The 21,256-nt window shown below is 39.8% G+C and overlaps 1 protein-coding gene across 4 annotated transcripts in view; it reads left to right on the top strand.

Annotated features, from left to right (window-relative positions):
- khdrbs2 (KH domain containing, RNA binding, signal transduction associated 2) overlaps window positions 1-21,256 on the top strand; it is a 79,200-nt gene that overhangs the window by 14,840 nt on the left and 43,104 nt on the right. For all 4 annotated transcript variants that reach the window (XR_828822.4, XR_002196848.3, XR_828821.4 and 1 more), the window contains exon 3: window positions 20,069-20,185. Coding sequence is in view for 1 of the 4 variants with exons in the window: in XM_010888999.4 (XP_010887301.1) it covers window positions 20,069-20,185 (117 nt within the window). In the remaining 3 variants the exon portion in view is untranslated. The remainder of the gene's footprint in view (window positions 1-20,068; window positions 20,186-21,256) is intronic.

The following is a 21,256-nucleotide window of genomic DNA, read 5'->3' as shown; positions in this document are numbered from 1 at the left end:
TTGCTGTCCTCTGTTAGGGGGAGTGGGACAGTGTGGAAAAAGCTCCATGGTCTGATCAGCCGTGTCTTGCCCCAGATGGTGGGTGTGTTTGGAACGGTGAGGGGAGCATGTGATTGCCGTTGACTCATATAGGATCCGGGTGGTTCCTGCCTGCATTACTCCTCTGTCTGTTGCTGGAAAACAAAGCCGACTGACAGAGAGACTTTGAGACATGCTGAGACTAGCCAGGGCTATTCAATCATTACCCATCATGTTTGTTTACAGTATGTGCTCTGTCTATCATTAGTGTGCCGTTAAAAAGGCATCTCTTCATCGATAATGAGAATCAATGTGTGAGAATTACGGTTTTAATCACTAGGGATTCAGTAATTCTGTATTAACCAGTAAATTTATTATTATTGTCAAGACCTCGATGGGAAAAGAATGTCTGTGTTGAGGTCTTTTGAAACATGCTTAGCATTTTTGGGAATTTCTTTAGCATTTTCTGTGAATGCAGTTAAGAAATAATGTAATAGTTTAAAATATATATATATATATATATATATATATATATATATATATATATATATTTGGCAAAAGATAAAGCAACCATTTCAAATTAACAACTTCTACATTTGTTCAGGTTTGAACGGCTACTTTGACATTCTGACGTGGAAAAGGCACTGTCGTGGGCAGAGTCTGTGGTCTAGTGGTAACAGTCCTGGCCAGCCACATGCATCCTCACTCCCCACTGGAGACTAGGGTTCTATCCTTCCTTCTGTCTCCTTCTCTTTTCATGTGTCTAATAAATAAATATAGATTTATAAATTGGTCTAGTTACATAGGACCACAGTGTTTATCTAAACTTTCCAATCCTGCCCTACTTTTCATCCGTAGCACAGCTTCGGTGGGATTATGTGATTATGTAATTATATTGTGTACATCTTAAAGAACTATCTGTATTTAATGGCTCTGATAATCACTCGGCAAAAAGAGGACTGAATTCTTTTTCACAGCTCCTCTCTAGGTTTCTTCCTAGATCTAAATTAGTATTATAATATTTTTCTGGCCACATCCTCCATTGCTATTTGCATTACTTGGTCTTTTAGGGCTTATAACAATAATAATACATTACATTTATATAGCGCTTTTCAAGGACCCAAAAACACTTTACAATACATACATAACAAACAACTGTTTTGTTAGCTATAGGTAGCTAACAAAACAAAAAAAACTAAGAAATAAAAAAAATTATGTGTATAAGATTTTTGTAACAACTATGGATGTAAAAAGTGCTTTATAACATAGAATATGATTGACTGAATTTGATTAGTTGCAAATCTACCAGAAATGTATGTACTGGAGTTACTGTTTTGTGAAATCTGACATTTGTGTTTTTCTGCATAATTGCAACTATACATGCAGTATCATCTAAATTAAGTAGTCTGTTATTGTTGCAGTTTTTGAGAGTGAATCTGCTCAGTTGTCCAAGGTGGTCTCTACAGTCATAAACCAGTCCAGTTAAATTGTCAATGTTTTAAACATATGATTGAAACTATTGAACCAATTTCATTTCTTGATTTATAGTTTTTTAGACTGCATGCAGTAAGCAGACATCACAACACAGCTTAGACTTGGGCGCACGTCCTGAATGCTAATTAAAAAAAGGCAGCTAGCAATTTTGCAGCTTTGTTCAGCTTGTGTACTGGGTCATTTCATAGGGATTGAGGTGCATTTACATCACCGCCATTTACAGAATAAAGGCCTTTCTAAAGCATGTATAAACTCTCCTAATAAATGTCTTTATTAGGGCTGACCAAAGTAGAAAGTTACTTCTTGAAAGACACAGGTTGCAATGGAAAATATAAGCTTGGTAGTAATAAAATAGAAGAGTTACCGTTAAACAGCTTATAGCTTTTTCAACAAATGCAGGTTTTTTCCATTTGAGAAAAACTTAATTTCCTTGTGACCAGTTTTTTTTTTATATTCAACAACGTTTCATACTTTGTGGAATTAATGGTAGATGTTGGCAATACCTCTTAAACCGCTTTAAAATGGTCACAGCTGTGAAAATCAATTCCTGCTTTGAAACATTTTGACCAAATCTTTCAAGGACACCAGACCAGACACCAGCTCGCATGAGTGAATCTTTCCTTTCATTTATTTTGTTTTGTCTGCCACCTGTGACCTTTGACTAAGGGGCTCTCATTCTACATCTTGAAACTGCTGTTGGGACGACTGAGATCTGACTGAAATGAGATTGAGGGTACATTTTTAGTTTTCATTCTGTTGCATGCCTTGAAGTAGGGTTGCACAATATTGGAAATAACTGACATTGTGATATTTTGTTTTTCTGCTATATATATTGCGATATGAAAAAATATAGGATGTCTTCAGAAAGAGCTTTGGATATCAACCTGACAGTATGTGTCCTTCATTCTTCCCCAGCCCCATCCTCTACAATGAATATGTATGAAACTCGTGGAAATTGTTATATTTCAGAACAGGTTGCTATGAAATAATATGTAACAGTAATAGTATAACAATAGCAACAGTAGTACAAACCCGATTCCAAAAAAGTTTGGACACTGTACAATTGTGAATAAAAACAGAATGCAATGATGTGGAAGTTTCAAATTTCTATATTTTATTCAGAATACAACATGGATGACATATCAAATGTTTAAACTGAGAAAAATATATCACTTTACGGGAAAAATAAGTAGATTTTAAATTTCATGGCATCAACACATCTTTAAAAAAAGTTGGGACAAGGCCATGTTTACCACTGTGTAGTATCCCCTCTTCTTTTTATGACAGACTGCAAACATCTGGGGACTGAGGAGACAAGTTGCTCAAGTTTATGAATAGGAATGTTGTCCCATTCTTGTCTAATACAGGCTTCTAGTTGCTCAACTGTCTTAGGTCTTCTTTGTCGCACCTTCCTCTTTATGATGCGCCAAATGTTTTCTATGGGTGAAAGATCTGGACTGCAGGCTGGCCATTTCAGTACCCGTATCCTTCTTCTATGCAGCCATGACATTGTAATTGATGCAGTATTTGGTCTGGCATTGTCATGTTGGAAAATGCAAGGTCTTCCCTGAAAGAGACGATGTCTGGATGGGAGCATATGTTGTTCTAGAACTTGGATATAAATGTCAGCATTGATGGTGCCTTTCCAGATGTGTAGGCTGCCCATGCCACACACACTCATGCAACCCCATACCATCAGAGATGCAGGCTTCTGAACTGAGCGCTGATAACAATTTAGGTTGTCCTTGTCCTCTTTAGTCCGGATGACATGGCGTCCCAGTTTTCCAAAATGAACTTCAAATGTTGATTCGTCTGACCACAGAACACTTTTCCACTTTGCCACAGTCCATTTTAAATGATCCTTGGCCCAGAGAAAACGCCTGTGCTTCTGGATCCTGTTTTGATACGGCTTATTTTCTTACCTATAGAGTTTTAGCCGGCAACGGCGAATGGCACGGTGGATTGTGTTCACCGACAATGTTTTCTGGAAGTATTCCTGAGCCCATGTTGAGATTTCCATTACAGTATCATTCCTGTATGTGATGCAGTGCCGTCTAAGGGCCCGAAGATCACGGGCATCCAGTATGGTTTTCCGGCCTTGACCCTTACACACAGAGATTGTTCCAGATTCCCTGAATCTTTAGATGATATCATGCACTGTAGATAATGATAACTTCAAACTCTTTGCAATTTTTCTCTGTGAAACTCCTTTCTGATATTGCTCCACTATTCTTCGCCGCAGCATTGGGGGAATTGGTGATCCTCTGCCCATCTTGACTTCTGAGAGACACTGCCACTCTGAGAGGCTCTTTTTATACCCAATCATGTTGCCAATTGACATAATAAGTTGCAAATTGGTCCTCCAGCTGTTCCTTTTATGTACATTAAACTTTTCCGGCCTCTTATTGCTACCTGTCCCAACTTTTTTGGAATGTGTAGCTCTCATGAAATCCAAAATGAGCCAATATTTGGCATGACATTACAAAATGTCTCACTTTCAACATTTGATATGTTATCTATATTCTATTGTGAATTAAATACAAGTTTATGGGATTTGTAAATTATTCCATTCCTTTTTTACTCACAATTTGTACAGTGTCCCAACTTTTTTGGAATCGGGTTTGTAAAATAGAATGTGCAATTGGGCATAACTTACCAACTGCAAGATGCAGTCTATGGCCAAAGCACTGCAATCTGGTCCATTTGTTGACTCTCATCTAGTCCCCAATCAGCTAAAGCTTCTCTCATCCCTGTTGCGATGTTCTCACGTGTATGATCCTCTGGGAAAAATGCAGTTTGCAAACAGCGACTTTTTAGGTGGAAGTCCTCATTAATAAAGTGTATGGTCAGACTTATGTAGGGGTCCGTTGTCCTGCTGGATCACAAGTCTGTTGTTGCTGTATAATATTCCACTTGTGACAGCTCTTTTTCAACTTGTGCCTTGCATATCTCATACAGCTCTGGGATGGCAACTTGAGAAAAATAGTTGCGTGACGCATTACATACAGCTTCTCAAGCGACCAGATCATGTTTTTAAAACCCTCTTTGGAAACCGTGTTGATTGGTACCATGTCTTTGGTGATGTGAAATATTATTGAATCTGTGATTTCTCTCTGCCATTTGGAACCTTTCTCGTATGGTGTAATACTGGCAAATGCATCCAAAATAGATTTTTGCTTTGGACGGCATTGAGATGCTTTGCACTCGTTGTACAAAGATTTGTGGTGCTGCCTTAAATTATCAAACAAATTGGTCGTGTTGTGGCAACAATTGAAACTCAATCTCGAGAAAAGTATCTGTTTTTGGTCAACATCATCCTGTCTGTAACCGAAATATTTCCATGTAATTGACAATGCATTTCTTTATGGAACCAAATTCACCATTGTGGTCTTTTTTGCCTGTTCCTCGCTCATCATTTCATCACGCGCAGAGCCTGCATGTCAACTAAGTGCAGCAACGAACCTTGTTTAAAATAATAATAATATTTATCCAATAAAATCAGGGTAAATTACCTTATATCAGACAGACATAATGCTGGTTTTCCATTTGAAAATCAATATATTGTAGACTGATATATGCTTACCTTACTAAATCGCACGTTCTGCCATGTGACTATTGCGGATGCGTACATCGCAATGTCGATGCTGAAACGATATATCGTGCAGCCCTACCTTGAAGGTAACATTTGAAAATGCTATAACAAATCTACAGTATATGGCATTAATTGATCACTCTGGCAAGTCTTTTGCATAAGTTTTTACGAAAACAGCATGGCAAACAAGGAGGAACAAATTACATACTGTCCTCTATCACATGGCATTTACAATATGTCTCACAACTGTATAAAAAATCTAAAATCGTAAGCTAACCCATTTTTGTCACCAAAGGTCATGGAGAAATCTGTTATGTACCTGGCCTGTTATGTTAAGTTACTGACTAACTGAAGCCAGATAATATATTGCTAAGTCATTGGCCCAGTGGAATCAAAACTACCTCACTCTGTGCCTCTCTCAGGCTTGCTAGTACTGATACAGTTGCATCTGCCATCTGGCTTTTGTATTAGACATGGTCTCCTGCTACCCTCAGCTCTATCACAGCTATACAGTCACCATGCTGTGCACGTCTCTAATGAAGGTAAACATTAAGCACTGGAAAGAATGGGAATATTATGCAGTAATGATACATTCTTTGGAGGAAACGAGGAGATGTAGCCCTGTTCTTATGATTGACAGTCAAGCACTCAATTCAATCAAACCCGCATTGCATTATTCACCCAGTAGCTCTTTTGGCCATTGAAAAATTTACTCACAGATTGGTCTTGGGTACTGTATTTAAAAACCTACAGCTACTACCAAGGCAATGTCACACACAGGTACGCTTTAGCCTTTCATTATTAGAAGTGTGTGGGAATGGGAAGAATATTCAAATAAAGACAATGTGTAAACATTGCTGAGGTGGGACAGAATGAATTCCTAACTAAATCGGATAAAATATGAACATTCGTGTGTTAGTGGTTTGAATGACTTGAAAACATCTGAGCATTGGGATTTGTTCAGTGAGTTTTATGGAGTTGGCAGCTCACACTAGCAGAGCTGGATGCTAACCTGACAGGCTGACCCCTGTAGAGAAGAGGTACGGTAACTCAGACTGGCCCAGGGCTGCCGCTGGGGTCCTGCCCTCTTCTAGCTAATTGGTGCCACGAGACAGAGGCAGGTGTAAAGGTGAGAAAGGAAAGGGCTGGACACATAGACATCCAGATGATCATCAAACACACACACATATGCAAGCACACACAAACACGCCAAGACAGCCACGCTAATGAAAACTCACACACACGCAATGAGACGAAGTTCTGCTGCGTGGCAAGTGTCGACTTCTGACACACTCAACAGCTACGTCCTGGTTAACTCCCCTCCTTCCTTTCAACCTTGTGATAGTGCTTGAGTAGTCCTTTAAATCTGTAAGGTGAGGCTCGACAGAAATTAGCCACTGTTATCACAAATAACATTGAGCCATGAGCGCTTTCTAAGTTACTTTCAAATGTATATAAGGACGTCTGCATTCATCATTTGAATGGCCTGTTACACACTGGGTTGATACCTCAGTATGAAACCTTACAGTTACATGGTCCTGACCCATATGGTGTAGTGACTCTCATCCTTGGGTTTATCATCTTCGAGAAAGTTAATTTTGCCTTGCTCAGGGACTCCTCCTGTGTATTTAAACAAGTATCTCTAAGAGTGGGAGCCCAGAGGCCCTGTCTCACAGGAAGTGTGGAATAGAGCATGCTCTGGAGCTCTAGAGTCTCTCTCTGGGTCTACAGACAGTGAGTCAGGCAGAGATCCATTTGCATGCCACCACTTCCTTTGATGTCCTCATTAAAGTAGGTTGGTTTTAATTTGGGCATTTGCATGAAGTAGTTCAGGCTGTTCTTGTTCGGTCCCAATCTGAGATGGGCCAAACTGCTTAGCCAGTCCTTAATGTACTGTATTTCTGGACAACTGTGACCACTGACACATCTTGACTAATTAAAGCTCTTTGTTGTGTCCTTTCTGTCTTATTATATTGTTTGTAGAAATATTGTTATATTAAGGCTGTCTTGGAATTTCTCAAAATTATTAGTTTTAGATTGTCTCTTTCCACTGGATGACAAGTGCTGATCACTATATCCCAGTGTCTATCCACATAATGATAGAGGAGTTGAACACTATATCCCAGTGTCTATCCACATAATGATAGAGGAGTTGAACACTATATCCTAGTGTCTATCCACATAATGACAGAGGAGTTGAACACTATATCCCAGTGTCTATCCACATAATGACAGAGGAGTTGAACACTATATCCCAGTGTCTATCCACATAATGATAGAGGAGTTGAACACTATATCCCAGTGTCTATCCACATAATGACAGAGGAGTTGAACACTATATCCCAGTGTCTATCCACATAATGACAGAGGAGTTGAACACTATATCCCAGTGTCTATCCACATATTGACAGAGGAGTTGAACACTATATCCCAGTGTCTATCCACATAATGACAGAGGAGTTGATCACTATATCCCAGTGTCTATCCACATAATGATAGAGGAGTTGAACACTATATCCCAGTGTCTATCCACATAATGACAGAGGAGTTGAACACTATATCCCAGTGTCTATCCACATAATGACAGAGGAGTTGAACACTATATCCCAGTGTCTATCCACATAATGACAGAGGAGTTGATCACTATATCCCAGTGTCTATCCACATAATGACAGAGGAGTTGAACACTATATCCCAGTGTCTATCCACATAATGACAGAGGAGTTGAACACTATATCCTAGTGTCTATCCACATAATGATAGAGGAGTTGAACACTATATCCCAGTGTCTATCCACATAATGATAGAGGAGTTGAACACTATATCCTAGTGTCTATCCACATAATGATAGAGGAGTTGAACACTATATCCTAGTGTCTATCCACATAATGACAGAGGAGTTGAACACTATATCCCAGTGTCTATCCACATAATGATAGAGGAGTTGAACACTATATCCCAGACTTTGTCCAAACTCATCCTTATGTGACTTCATCATGCCTGTCATTACACTGCAAAGGGAAATCAGTGCAGATATATACTCGAAATTAGATCATACAGAATGAATTGTCTGTCTTTTATACCCTCTTATGTCCTCTGAACAGAAGCCCAAAGGAGGAATATGATAAGCCACTCGACACTGTAGACTGTTTTGATAAAAAAATCCAGACTCGTCTTCACTGACCACAAAAGAAGATCTTTCTACTTCTTTAAACTTCCCTCTTTAGCAGAAATTGTATGACTTCCCATACATATAAAGTGACTGAACAAAAGCACAAAACATCCAAAGAATGTAACATGGGTAAGGTGTGGCGGCCCTATGGTTATTTCTCAACCTTCCCCCAACACTAGAAAGGCATGGTGCAGGCAGAGCCTGGATAGGGTGAGTTACATGCTAAATACAATCCATTAGTTACTAGTTGCCTGTTTAAAATTGTAACTTTTTTAGATTACTATTATTTTTTAACGTTTATTTTAGTGGAACTTATAAATGAAGGACTTCTTAGCCTACTCAGGTTTTCTTGTCATGGACTCCTTCAAAACATTGAATATTGGCTGCACCACATGCTGTTAATTGGCAGAGAGCTTGTTGCTAACACATTTTTCTCCTCAAATGTTGCATTTTAAACCCATTATATGGAAGGCCATGTTGTAGCTGTTATTACAAATATAGCCAGTGATCATCCAAGCAAGTCCTATTGGCTATCTCAGACTCTGGGTGTAGATATTTGCATGGCTTTTCTCAGCTATCTTTTGTTCTCTTAATTCCCAGAGCCAGTCTGCTAGCTAGGATATAGCCTGCTATTTCTCCTTGAGGAAAAATTATATTTGTATATGGAAGCAAAAAAAACACAATATAATTTCATTCTAAAGCTTTATAATTCACGTATGGGAGAAATGTGGAAAGTTGCTTGCAAGGTTACTAGCAAGGGCATATTTTTAGCCAACTTGCTCGCAAGTTGCTTGTGGAGTAGCCAAGCTAACTGGCAGACACAATTGAAGTTATTCTTTAACTTTTAGTAGACCATTTTTCAAATATGCCTTCACCAATAATAGTGTCCTTCTCTATGTATACCAATGGACCTCTATGGCAAGGCGTGTCTGATGTACGTGACGTACAAAGGATGGACAGATCAACAGTCCCATCCCTGACTTCACTGTGGGGGACAATTAGAAAAGAGCAATTAGAACACAAGCAACATATCTAACTTTCAAAATGTGGAAAATGCATTATAAAAGGATCAGTCTGACTTTGGTCTGGTGTCTGTGGTTGGCCTAAAGCTACATTTGCATTGTTTTTAGCTGTAATCTTTCTTTCCAAAAAAAAAAAACCTTTTTGGTGTGCTTACCAGACTCTTCCAGTGGAAGATACGGTCTCTGCTGAGACAAGCTCTGAAGGCCTTATAGCAGAGATATAAGTCAAGGGGAAAGCTTTCCGCATAGACTGAAACTGGGTCTGTGAAACGAATTGGGAGCCAAAACATAACTCTCTAGTAATGTCAAGAGATAGGGTTTCCATGGAGACACCTATGTTACACTTGGAGATTAGGAGAGCCCTGGTTGTGGGGGAGGATTTATCAATAACTGGGATGTTCTCCAATATCTCTATTTTAGCCAAATTGTTTTATTGAATTGTTGTTATCTCATTCCTGGACAGGAAACCTCCTTTGACCACAATCAGTTGTTAGATCTTTTCTATGTGGGAGATTATGGGAATCAAAGGCTATGAGCTAACTGCTGTATGCACTGATTGGTTGAGGGATAGCATCTGGAAAAATAGTGTGTAAAGACATTATGATAATGTAAAACGTCTCTTATGCATTTCTATTATACTGTATTACAGCAGTATTACAGTGTCTCACAAGTCCATATTGGACAGCATCAATGGAATGCATGTCAAATAATAATATAATCATCCAAATCATATTGTCTTTGGCAGTAGAGGGGGGTTCACAGATAACTGGATGCAGTCTATCACAATGTCCCATCAGCTGTCCTTTTGAATAGAGTTGATCATTATGCCTAATGTTGCTGGCCTACTGAAAGAGTTGTAAATTATTTTGCCTGTTTAACACTAATATCTGGACACAGAATGGAAGTCTTGAAAATCCCATCTGAAGTATATCAAAGCCCATTTAGAAAAGTTACGGTCCCTATGGTGCACTGCAAAGTAAGCAAGTATAGTGAAATCCAAGGGGACTGATCATTAGATAGAAGAGTTGTCTAACAACAATTACTGGACCACAGAAGAGGTGTTTAGTCAGCATATCAACACACTCACTTTCTTTACTGCAGCACTGTAAAGCTAGAATCCATAATTACTGCATACATTTTTTTCCCTCTCACAGCATTTACATTTGCTTTGTTTCAATTGCTAATTTTTGGGCTCCTATGCAGTACAACAGTTCAGCTATGCTCGTGAGGCATTTCTAAGTTCTTGAAGGGGGAAGGTAGCCTTGCAGTTACAGCATCTGACCAATAACCAAGAGGTTCTGGATCAAATCTCAAAGACGGCGAGGGGAGAGATCTGTCGTTCTGTCCCTGTTTTGTGTGCTCAGTGAACTTAGAATAAGGGTAAATACATTAGTTGAACTGTTGTACTCCTTCAAACCCAAGATAATGGCTTGTATTATTCAAATTTTTGTAATCACTATAAATGTAATCCAGGGTTAACTTCCTTGAGAACGTGAAAGAGTATGGGAGAATGTAGAGCACTTAAAATCGGACTTATTGACAGGCAGGTACTGTAGCTTCAGTTACATTGGTGTTACGCTAGCTCCTTTGGAAAATGGCATGAGGATGCATTACATTTTAAGAATGAAATAAGGCATGTTTAGTTTATATTGGCCTTTTACTGCATACTTTGCCATGATTAATTAAGAGTGACCAACAAAATAAATTATTCTCAGTAGTCTCAATGAATACCGGCAACAAAATATTTGAAATGTATGCTCTTATGCATACTTTGTTTTCCTGGCCTCCAAAGTACGCATAGCTTCCGGCAAATTTAGTATGTAATTTCAATAATGTGTTGTAAGGTTTGTAGTGGCTGTAAAAAAAGATAAAGATCACAAGATAAAGACCTCTTTTTGGTTAAAAACAACATAGATGTTGGATTTTGATTAGTGGGAACTTTTGTACTTTCTAGATAGAACACAAGTTTGCATTTTGAAACCCAGCCAAACATTGTGTAGCCTACACTGTAAATATGTTTAAAACTGTAATTGTAATATGATCAACAGTCCTTGAATTCAGAGCTCTCTCCGTGAATTTGAGAGTGAGTACATTTCTCTAGGCCCGTCCCTCAGGTTTTGACCAAAACCAGAAGTGGATAACCACTTTGTCGTTATTTGAATAGCTTGAAATATTTAATTCTTCATGTCATAGAGGGAGATCATATCTCATCACTTCTCAAATTGCTGTGAATGTTTTGAACACAATCAATATCTGTGCAAAGGGAGATTTGGCTCTTGTTATATTGATATTCTTTGCCTCACAAACAAACCAAATGTTTTCAGAAACCATCCACATGATTGACCAAGGTGTCAGTTTGACTCACCCAGAGCCAGTCACTAAAGTGGTATGTTGTTTCTTTTTGCAACCCCGCCATGTAACAGGGAGAAACCATTATGATCTTACTGTTTGACATCTTTAGAGAGACAAGAGAAAACATTTGTCAAAATAAAACCTTTTTTTTTGTCTATGAGTGAGTGACCTGAGTCTGGGTAATTGAGAGAAAAAAAGCACCTTGTTTGCTACCCCTGACTGATTCACTGAAGGCTTATCTATAAGCCCATGGACAGCGCTCCCCGAAGATGCTGAAAAAGTACACATTTTACATGCTGCGTCTGGAATAAAAGGCTTGTTTGATACCTTTGCTGATGCTGCACTTTCTACTAATAAAGCTGCTCCATCTAACTTTCTCATGACATTGTTCTCTGGTGTGTGCAGTCTTTTAACAGGTCCCCAAGAGGCTGTAAGTCCCATTTGGGAAGTACTTTTTATTTGTCGTTGCACCTTTGAATCCTCCCTGCTGGCAGTTGTCCTGTAGTTTTCCAGCCTGCCTGGATGGGAGGATTAAGTTCCGGTTTTAACCCTTTGATCCAAGAGTCACCAAAGACAGAAGCTCAGGACTATATGCATATCTATCTCCTGTCCTGTACCGTTGCTATGATAACCAACAACTCACTGGTTAAATCACATTCTGAATGCTGATTATTTATTTATGTCATTGCTTGAATTGAGTTTGTTTGTATTTCCCTCTGCTGTCTAAATGAGATTTAATTGATTCACATCGAATACCTCCAGGGTTTAGAATTGATTTTCAGGTGCTTTGCTGTCCAAGAAACACTTTCTGCAAATAAGATTTGGTCTGTGAAGAACACACACACAAACCTCATGACAAACCTAGCCTATGATTTTTTTTTTTATTTGACTCATGAATTATTTATTTATCAAATATGGATTCGAAACAATAAGACAACTGACAGGCATTCCACGTTTTGTTTTTCCTCCAGAATCCATGCAATATTTATGCATCTTTTCCATAGCAAGATTAAGATGAATCCCTGTAAATGAAAAGAACAAACTCATACATCCATTGCTAAAGACTGTGCCCTTACTAACCCTACTGATACAATCACTTATGACAATTCCATCTCCACTTAGTGGTTCTGTGTTGTCTTTTCACCTTGCGGTTGAATGCCTTTGGCCAGGTCATCATTGAAATTGAGAGGTGGTTCTCCATTGTCTTACCTCCTTAAATTAGAGTTTAAAAGATCAATGAAATGAATAGTTTGCCACTCAGTCTGCCTACTTTCTGTGTTGCTGCAAACATGGACATTGGCACACTTAATCTTGTCATTGTCATGTTACTTCTCATACTTCTCAATGAATATTTGGCTGGCTTATAGTTGGTTTACAAGAGCATATTCCTGTTTAGGAACATGCCACCACAGGGAATATAATTAATCAAAAGACCTATGCTACAAAATAAACAGACTGTGGTAGCTACTGGTGATAAAAATGTAGCACGTTTTTATCTCAAAATTACATTACCCATGTGCCCTGAGAATCAAAAAGCCAGCCTTTTGCACTTGAAGTATGTGCAGTTATGTCTTCTTTAAGATTCTTTAATGTTATTTCCAAAGCTAAAGTCTTCCTCCAGGTACACATACAATGACATTTGGTCATGGGGGCCTCAACGATTCAGGCTTATCAGTCTTCAGTCATTGTGACCTTTACATAGTGGCGTGTCCGCGCTTTGCACAGAATAATCCCATTGTTGTCTTGCCAAAGAAATCGGTTGTCCCGAAGGAGGACCTACCTTCTTGAAAGGTGTATAGCATAGATAAGCCCCTGCATAACACCTCTGTACAGTAAATTTTATGAGAAGTTAAGTGGATGTTAGACGGTATCTTTGGGTTCTGCTTTGGAAACCTGCAGAGGCGCTTCTCTGGGTTACTTTGTTTTACACATAGCTTTTTGTGAGATACAAATGTAGTGATCAAATTATTTTCTTGCTTGCTGAAAAAAAAGCTTCAGGCATAAATTGTTTTCCTCGCTGATCAAAGCAGAGGTCTTGAGGCATTTGCTTCTTTCCCCCATTTTGTGTAGCTCGGTTGACCAATCTGCCTCCAGTGGAACATTTGAACGCCCCCAAACATCCTGATCCATGAAGGAGGGATTGTATACTGTAGCACGGTGTCATCTTTTGACACTGCGTTGGATGGATCATTAGTAATAGTCAGACAGTTCCTTCTGGGAACTAACAGCATGACAGAGATACAACAATTTATAGGTACATTTTATTAACAAATTTTTTTTCTTCCTCCTTTTAAGTGTAGCTGATCTGAGACTGTTACGGTTGACTCCAAAATCGTTTTGTCCACTCAGACCGAGAGGCAGCAGTGTTCTCTGTTTGGTAGTTAAGTCTCATCTGTATGGATAATGGCTTTAGTAACCTGTCAGCTTTTCTCCTTCACAGGAAACAGTCCTAATGTCCTGTTTGTTTACACAACATCTGTGCTGCTGGTTGCCTGCGCCAAGGCTCAATGTGTATGTTAGTGCACAGATTCATCACAAGCTTTTCCTGTGGTGGCTTAGCTTTCCGTGTCTTCACATCCCTGTATTGTTGGGGAACAATGTGAGAAAATGATGCATATCTCTTGCCTGGTTACCCATCCATGCCCTTGCCTGCACCAATCCCTGGAAGGCTAGTTTCTTTTCCGTTGATTGGTCTCAGAATCCAGTGGGTTCCATCTGATGGATTCTGTCTGATTGGTTGGGAAAACACAAGGATAAAAGACCTGACTAAAGCAACATTTAGAAAATGCTCTTATTGGTTTGAGATGATTCAGTTGCCGATGGCTCTGTTTTCTACAACACCCTTCATTATTCTCACCTAAACGACTGCAATTGAAGATTTCTCAAAGTGACATACTGTATGTACCATACGATAGTGCAGCAGAAGAGTTCCGTTTGAGTCAATAGGCAAAGGCAATTATTTCTCGACTCAGCTCCCAGGCACCCGATCTGCTTCAAGGGCCCAGTCAAGTCCCAGAGTGTGATGGGGCAGGGAAGCATGCTACTACTCACCCACAAAACCCAGTGTGGGATTCAAACCCTGGTCTTAAGATACCTTATCCACCTCGTGCTGAACCTTAACTTTAAATTTACGTGAAATATAAATTTTTTGTATACAATTTCGACCTGGCTATTGAATGTCACTTTGTTGCTACAGAAGCTAGTGATAATGCGGACACACTTAGCAGAATTGAATCAGTTGCTTTGTCTTTTCCATTGTTCATATTTTCAACATTCAAAGTGAGCAACTTGTGACTTGATCATATCGTTATATCTCACGATCACGCGCACTGATCTATAGTTGGTGTATCTGTTGTCCACGTTCGGCATCACCCTTGAAGTTGGCTTTGTCTAGCTGATTGATCAGTGTATGAATGGATTCACTAAATGGATGCAGTCAGCAAACAGTTCCTATCACAATTCTTTCCAAATTAATTACAAGTATTGATTTGAAAGATCCAGTTGCAGCTATTCCTTAAAAAAAAATCTACATGCTGTGTATTTATGAGGATAACAGGAGTTTATACTGTCAAGAGTATTAAGCTCATGACAGCCAATAGCATTCGAGCCTCAGTGTAGACTGAAGCACAATAAAAAAAAAAGAGCTACCTGGATGACCTTCACTCAATTCATTATTTACCATCTATTCCAGCGATATTTACTCCTGTTTGTTTTTCTCTTTTTATATGCTTTACAATAAAGCATGTACAATGAACTAGTAATATTTATTCCACTGTTTACATAATTAGTTAATGCCTTTTTTTTGTGTATGTGGTATTAAATAAATAGGGGCATATGCAGATCAAGGGCTTTATTCAGTCTGTTCTGTTAATGTGTTGCAGATTTCAAAATTCTGAGATATGCAGCATTTACCGAAACTTTGCCTTCACATTTTAATCCCACTGTACAGCGAAATGTCTATGATGCAGTTTGAAGGGAGCCCAACTACTCATCAGACTGGCTCAAACGCCGCCACTACAATACTGTCATTTCTACAAACTATTCCATTTTAGTCGTTCTTCAAACTCAGCACGTTCTCCTGTCTGTACAAACATTTTGCCCTGGAGTTCTTCATACCTTCTTATCACAGTTCCCTTCCTTTGGGGTCATTAGTCCCATAGCCTCAGCCATCCCACCCTGCTCTCCACTTAGCAATCCCCGCTCTCTCTTTCTCTTCGCTACTGTCTAAGCTCTGTGGAACTAATGCTGCCGTCCTCTGACACAATGACGACCAGTCATCCCTCAGCTATTAAAGTTGCAGGCAGACAGGCACGGAGACAGACCTCCGCCTCAGGCTGTAATCCTCCTATCAATCCAGAATTGGGTTCAGCCAATAGCAAAGCAGCACAGCTGGCTACAGTAAACTGGCAGGGACTGCTTGACTGCCTGGGACCATCTGCAGGTCTCTTCTGGTCTCCGGGGTGAAGTGTGCTGGCTGCCTTGGCTGAAGTAAACAACCACACAACTGAAATCCAGCAAAGGCGATGTTGTTTCAGATGTTTTTACTGTGAAACATTAAGCTTTTATATACATTATACAGTGACATATACTGTGTACGTTTCTTTCCCACTTAGAAACGGTTCCTTTTCTTCAGATTTCTCTGCATTTTCTGCTTGCGGCAGTATGGCAGCCTTTCTGGTGTAATTTAATTCATGAGTAAGACAACGGCTAAGAACAGTTAAGATTATTTTTCAGTAGAACAAGTTTCCAGAGCTTTGCAGGAATGCAACATCTTCTAATGCAAGGCGTCAGAACGTCCCAGGGGGACCTCTAATGGTGTTGATGTAACACAGATGTAATACGGTGTGTGGACAGCATTACTGTTCTGGGGCAAGCGAGACCACTGGATCAGTAATGAAACGTTGTCTTCTGGCGTCCTACGTGGAATTCTGTTATTCACCTGCTTCATGTGTTTCATGACACCTACTGAAGCCTGCGTGTGTATTAGCCTGCGTCTGTCATCTTCTCCCCTGAACGGGGGGCATAATGACAGTTTTAGTCGTGTTTAAAAGAGCGTCCTCCAAGGACATTACTCTCAAATGTGTTCCTCTAACGTTGCTTTGATCTGTCAAGTGTTTCAGAGGGTCTCCATTTTCAATAGTTTTTTCCTTAAGACGAGGCCTGTTTTAAACATTTCCCTCTGGAATAGACGAGTTGGATTCTGAATGTCAACGACAGATTCTTTTCCGTAACACCACTGTCGCATTATAGTGAAGTCTGTGATGAAAAAAATACGACGTTCGCCATTCTGCTGTCTTAAGCCGGTGTAAAGATGATATATTTGTTTATCATTCCCTGGCAATATTGTTCCACGTGTTAAAATGTAATTTTGTATATTTACGGAAAGTGACATTCCTATTCTGCTGAAAACAATTGTTTGTCTATGAAAAAAACGCGTAATTCACGTTAATACAGTTGTAAACATTGGCAGTAAATGATAACGTAACACCACTATTCAGTGAGCAGCAAATGCACTAAAAGCAAAGACAGCAGTTAAATGCAAATGGAGAATAATGCATTTCAAATGGTCCAAGTGTGAAGCACTGAAGTCAGAAGACAAATGTGCTGTGAGAGAAGCTAAATAGATTACAGCCATGTACATTTTCTTTGTGAGCTGCATGACAAGACAGTCATTTGCAGACGATTCTCCTTCTGTGTGACATTCAGTGAGAGGGTCGTGGTCTTTATTGAAGACGTTTCACCTTCAGTTTTATTGAAATTTCAGGGCTCGCCTCTAAGGAGATGTGGGCTGGCTGCATGTGGTTGGCTTGGTGATATTACTGTGATTCTTTGTCCCCATATCTCAAGTGTCGGAGAGTGTGTTTAAAGGCTACATCAGAGACTTATCACAAACAACTGCTGCTGATGGGAGAGCATTCATCTCAATCCAGGATCTATTAAGAATTTAAACCTGTAACTTCATACTCTAAACATTCTGTTGTGTTAGATAGAAAAACCTTGGAGACATTTCACTAATTAAATGAACCAATTGTCAGTTGTGCATTAGCTTGTATACGATGGATTTTAAATGTTTGCAAGCATTCTGATTTCGGAAATGTCATGCATTATCATTTCTGAAATGTTCTGCATTCTGAATTGGCTAAAGGAAATCCCCAATAGATTAGGCTTCAGAGGTTGTTTTTTGAAAGTACTTTCTGTTTTCAGGTATGCCAATGCTGTAGCCCCCTAATATGATGAAATAATTGTACATAAATGGTAGTAAATTTAAAGATAATCATTGGCTCAAAAGCATCACTAATATGCTGAACGGTCAAAGTGGCTTGCAGTGTGCCGTCTGTGAAGACATTTTGAGGAATCGATCCATCTAACAAAAAAAAAAACATGTGCCCTTGAAGGATGTCTTCATCACAGAGACCGCGTGTGAAAAGTAATTTGCTCACTCATTCACAGGTCCTCAGCTTCACAGGAACATGGCTGACCTGAGCTGGAGATCCACCAGCCGCACAGGAGGTTTAAATGAGCTTATTCCAACTGCTGTTCCCTTTGGTATTTTGTCATTTATAACATTGAAATTAAACCCATGATTTTTGCAGAAGACATTAATTTACACCCTAAGGTTATACCCGCAAGTGGTGTTTTTTCTCTATTCATCAACAAACTTCACATCCTGGGTGAAAAAAGTCATAATGATACCCCAGTATGTACAAAATCTTCCCGTCAGTGTTTTCATTAAGGCATGGTGTAGTTCCACAAGTCTTAAAATGGCCTCATGCAAAATTGCTCACTTTAGCAACACACCCAGTATCTAATAACCTCAGGTTTGTCGGAGTTGAAGCTGCAGGGGGCGGCTTGCATAATTTCAAACCTCATTTAACACTGAACCATGCCCCTTGAAAAGCCCAAATTGCCCACCATGGAGCCTCATAGTGGCTCCAGACATTCATTAGTCTAATGAGACCAGGCCACTCTGCCTCTGCCCAGCAAGCTACTTCTCACTGTAGCCGTGGCGACCATCTGCTCGAGGGCTCCTAGCCAGCTGTAGGATATTCCTGTCAAAGCAGCCCCAGAGAAGGAGGAAAACACACCAGTGTCCTTAACTGAGTCCCAGCAAGGAGGGATGGAGAGATGGAGGGATGGAGAGATGAAGGGATGGAGAGATGGAGGCAGAGAGGTCCTCTGTGGGTGATGTTGGACTTGGTACTAATCGTATCCCTTTACTTTTCTGGTGGGCCTGGCATGCACTGCTCTTTCATGATGTCCGAGATAAGATAAGCTGAGCATGCAGTCATGTGCCTCTACTGTTAGTCACGCTGTGGCTGTCATTCAGACCACAGCTGGCCATTGCTCTTATTGCCTGAATTGGCCTGCCAGACACTGGGGGAGGGGATTGGGTTAGTTACCTGGGCAGGTGATGTTGAAATTGGTGGTCGACCAACGGTTCAAGTGTGAGTAATCGGCTGGTCACACCAAACGTTTGAAGGTCAAGTTAATCCAATAGGAATGTATGTTGGCTCTGTGGTCAAGAACAATGGAATAGACCTCAGCAGTTTCATACAGGTTGTGTCTTTTTACAGCATGAATAATCCTAGAATCATTTGTTTCCGTAAGCGAACAACTCAGCGAAACTCCTGCTGATTATGATGTCACTGTTGCGGTCACTGCAAGTCCAGCCGGGATAAAGACAGGCAGGCAGTTACAGTTAAAGCCCAAAGGGCTACTTTTTATGAACAACTGCCAGTCTACCGCCAGTGAGATGTGTTCTGTTTGCTAGTGCCTGAAGGCAGACGTCTGATAGTTCGTCATCTGGATAGTATTCCTTGATGATTTCCCATTGGGAAGAAATTCATTATTTCTCCCTTTCATGGCCATGACCTCTGGATCATTCCCAGGAACCATCCTGGCTGCAGCACATGTTGTATTTCCTCTGCGTACAACACTGATGACCTCAAGCATTGAGACTGACTAGGCGTCGGTGGTTCAAGAAAGGAATGGAGATGATAAGTGAAGACTGTCTGTGTTTCAATTGGCACCCTGTTACATAGTGAAATACCCCTACTGGCCCTGGTCAAAAGTAGTGTGCTACAGAGGGAAGAGTGTGCTGTGTGGGACACAGGGACTGTAATGTTCTACCTCAGATTAGACTGAGACCCATTCACCTGGGTAATGTGCAGCACACATGGCTTAACATTATTGATTTGTTGCACAGAGTTTTTCCAGGTCTTCGTTCAGTTCATCCATGGTGAATATAATGATATTAATGGAAAAGGTAGATTGTTAGCCAAATGTAATCTATATTATTCTCTAATCTTTTCCCCCTTGCCAAATATAACCTAATTTCCATTTACTTCTGAGGTACATAATTGAAAACTTTCAGGGATGCTGTTTTAGAAACATTGCTTTGCCTCTCCTCTGTTGCAGTTTAATTTTGTTGGGAAGCTGTTGGGGCCACGAGGCAATTCCATGAAAAGATTACAAGAAGAAACAGGAGCCAAGATGTCCATCCTGGGAAAAGGCTCCATGAGGGACAAAGGAAAGGTATGATGACAAAACCAAGGATCGTGGGTATTAAATGCATTATTACCTTCAATTAAATATAGTGTTCCATGTAGCAAACATACATAAATTACATTTCCAGCATTTACTCGTGGCCCAAAAAATAACATGTAGCATATATGCAATATTTTTAATTATGCACAATTACATTTATTACACATAGGGTTTTATTAAGCCATATATTAGCGTAACAGCACTTTAAAAGTCAACCTTAAATGCATTCAAATCTTAAAACAGAAGAAAACTAAAAGAGGTTTAGGGCCACTGAAAGTCCTTATGTTATCGCTACTATAGCCAAGATAAATGTAATGGCGCTTCGCGTATGGAGAGCATTTTGCTTCACAGTCAGACTATTCAATCTCACTGACTCATGCTCCCCTGAAACCAGCCTTATCTGAGCCTGTACACAGGATCAACACTAGCCCTGTGAACAAAGTGAAAAGACCGGCTGGCCAGAGTAGCTCAGGTCATTAATGGAGCTACAGCAGGTCCCAGTGTACTGCTGTATAGACTTACGTACACAGCTATTGTTAGACCCAAACACATAAATACACACATCTATACAGGATGACAAAAGACTTGCACTGCAGTACAACCTCAGTGATGAAGAGTTCTCCCACAGTTCCCACAGTAGACTGACGGTGGTTAGAATATTCAATGAGCTCAAATTCATTGGGCCATAACGTCCTCCAACCAGGTTTCAACCCCTTCAGTGTTCTTCGTTTAGTCAGGGTTGTCCCATTTTTACCAGCATTTGTTATTTACAGAATTTACAATGCATTTTATGAAAGGCTTCAAATACTAAATATGTTCCTTACCTCTTGGAACCAAATCAAATATCTCCATTTTATGGGCGCAACATTTCAAGAACCTTGCAGAGACAACACGCTGACTTTATTCGTGAGATGAGCATGAATAGAAATGTCTGAGGAAAGGAGGTGAATGGGTTTGCAGAAGGCTCACTCTGTCATGCACATATTGTGTAGTAAATGTCAAGCAATGTAATTATTTTTCACCTCAACCTTAACTCCAACAAAAATAAGATCTATTAAT

Source organism: Esox lucius, chromosome 6, assembly GCF_011004845.1.
Source record: "Esox lucius isolate fEsoLuc1 chromosome 6, fEsoLuc1.pri, whole genome shotgun sequence".
In the NCBI taxonomy this organism is placed as follows: Eukaryota; Metazoa; Chordata; class Actinopteri; order Esociformes; family Esocidae; genus Esox; species Esox lucius.
This window is presented reverse-complemented; position numbering and strand designations above follow the sequence as displayed.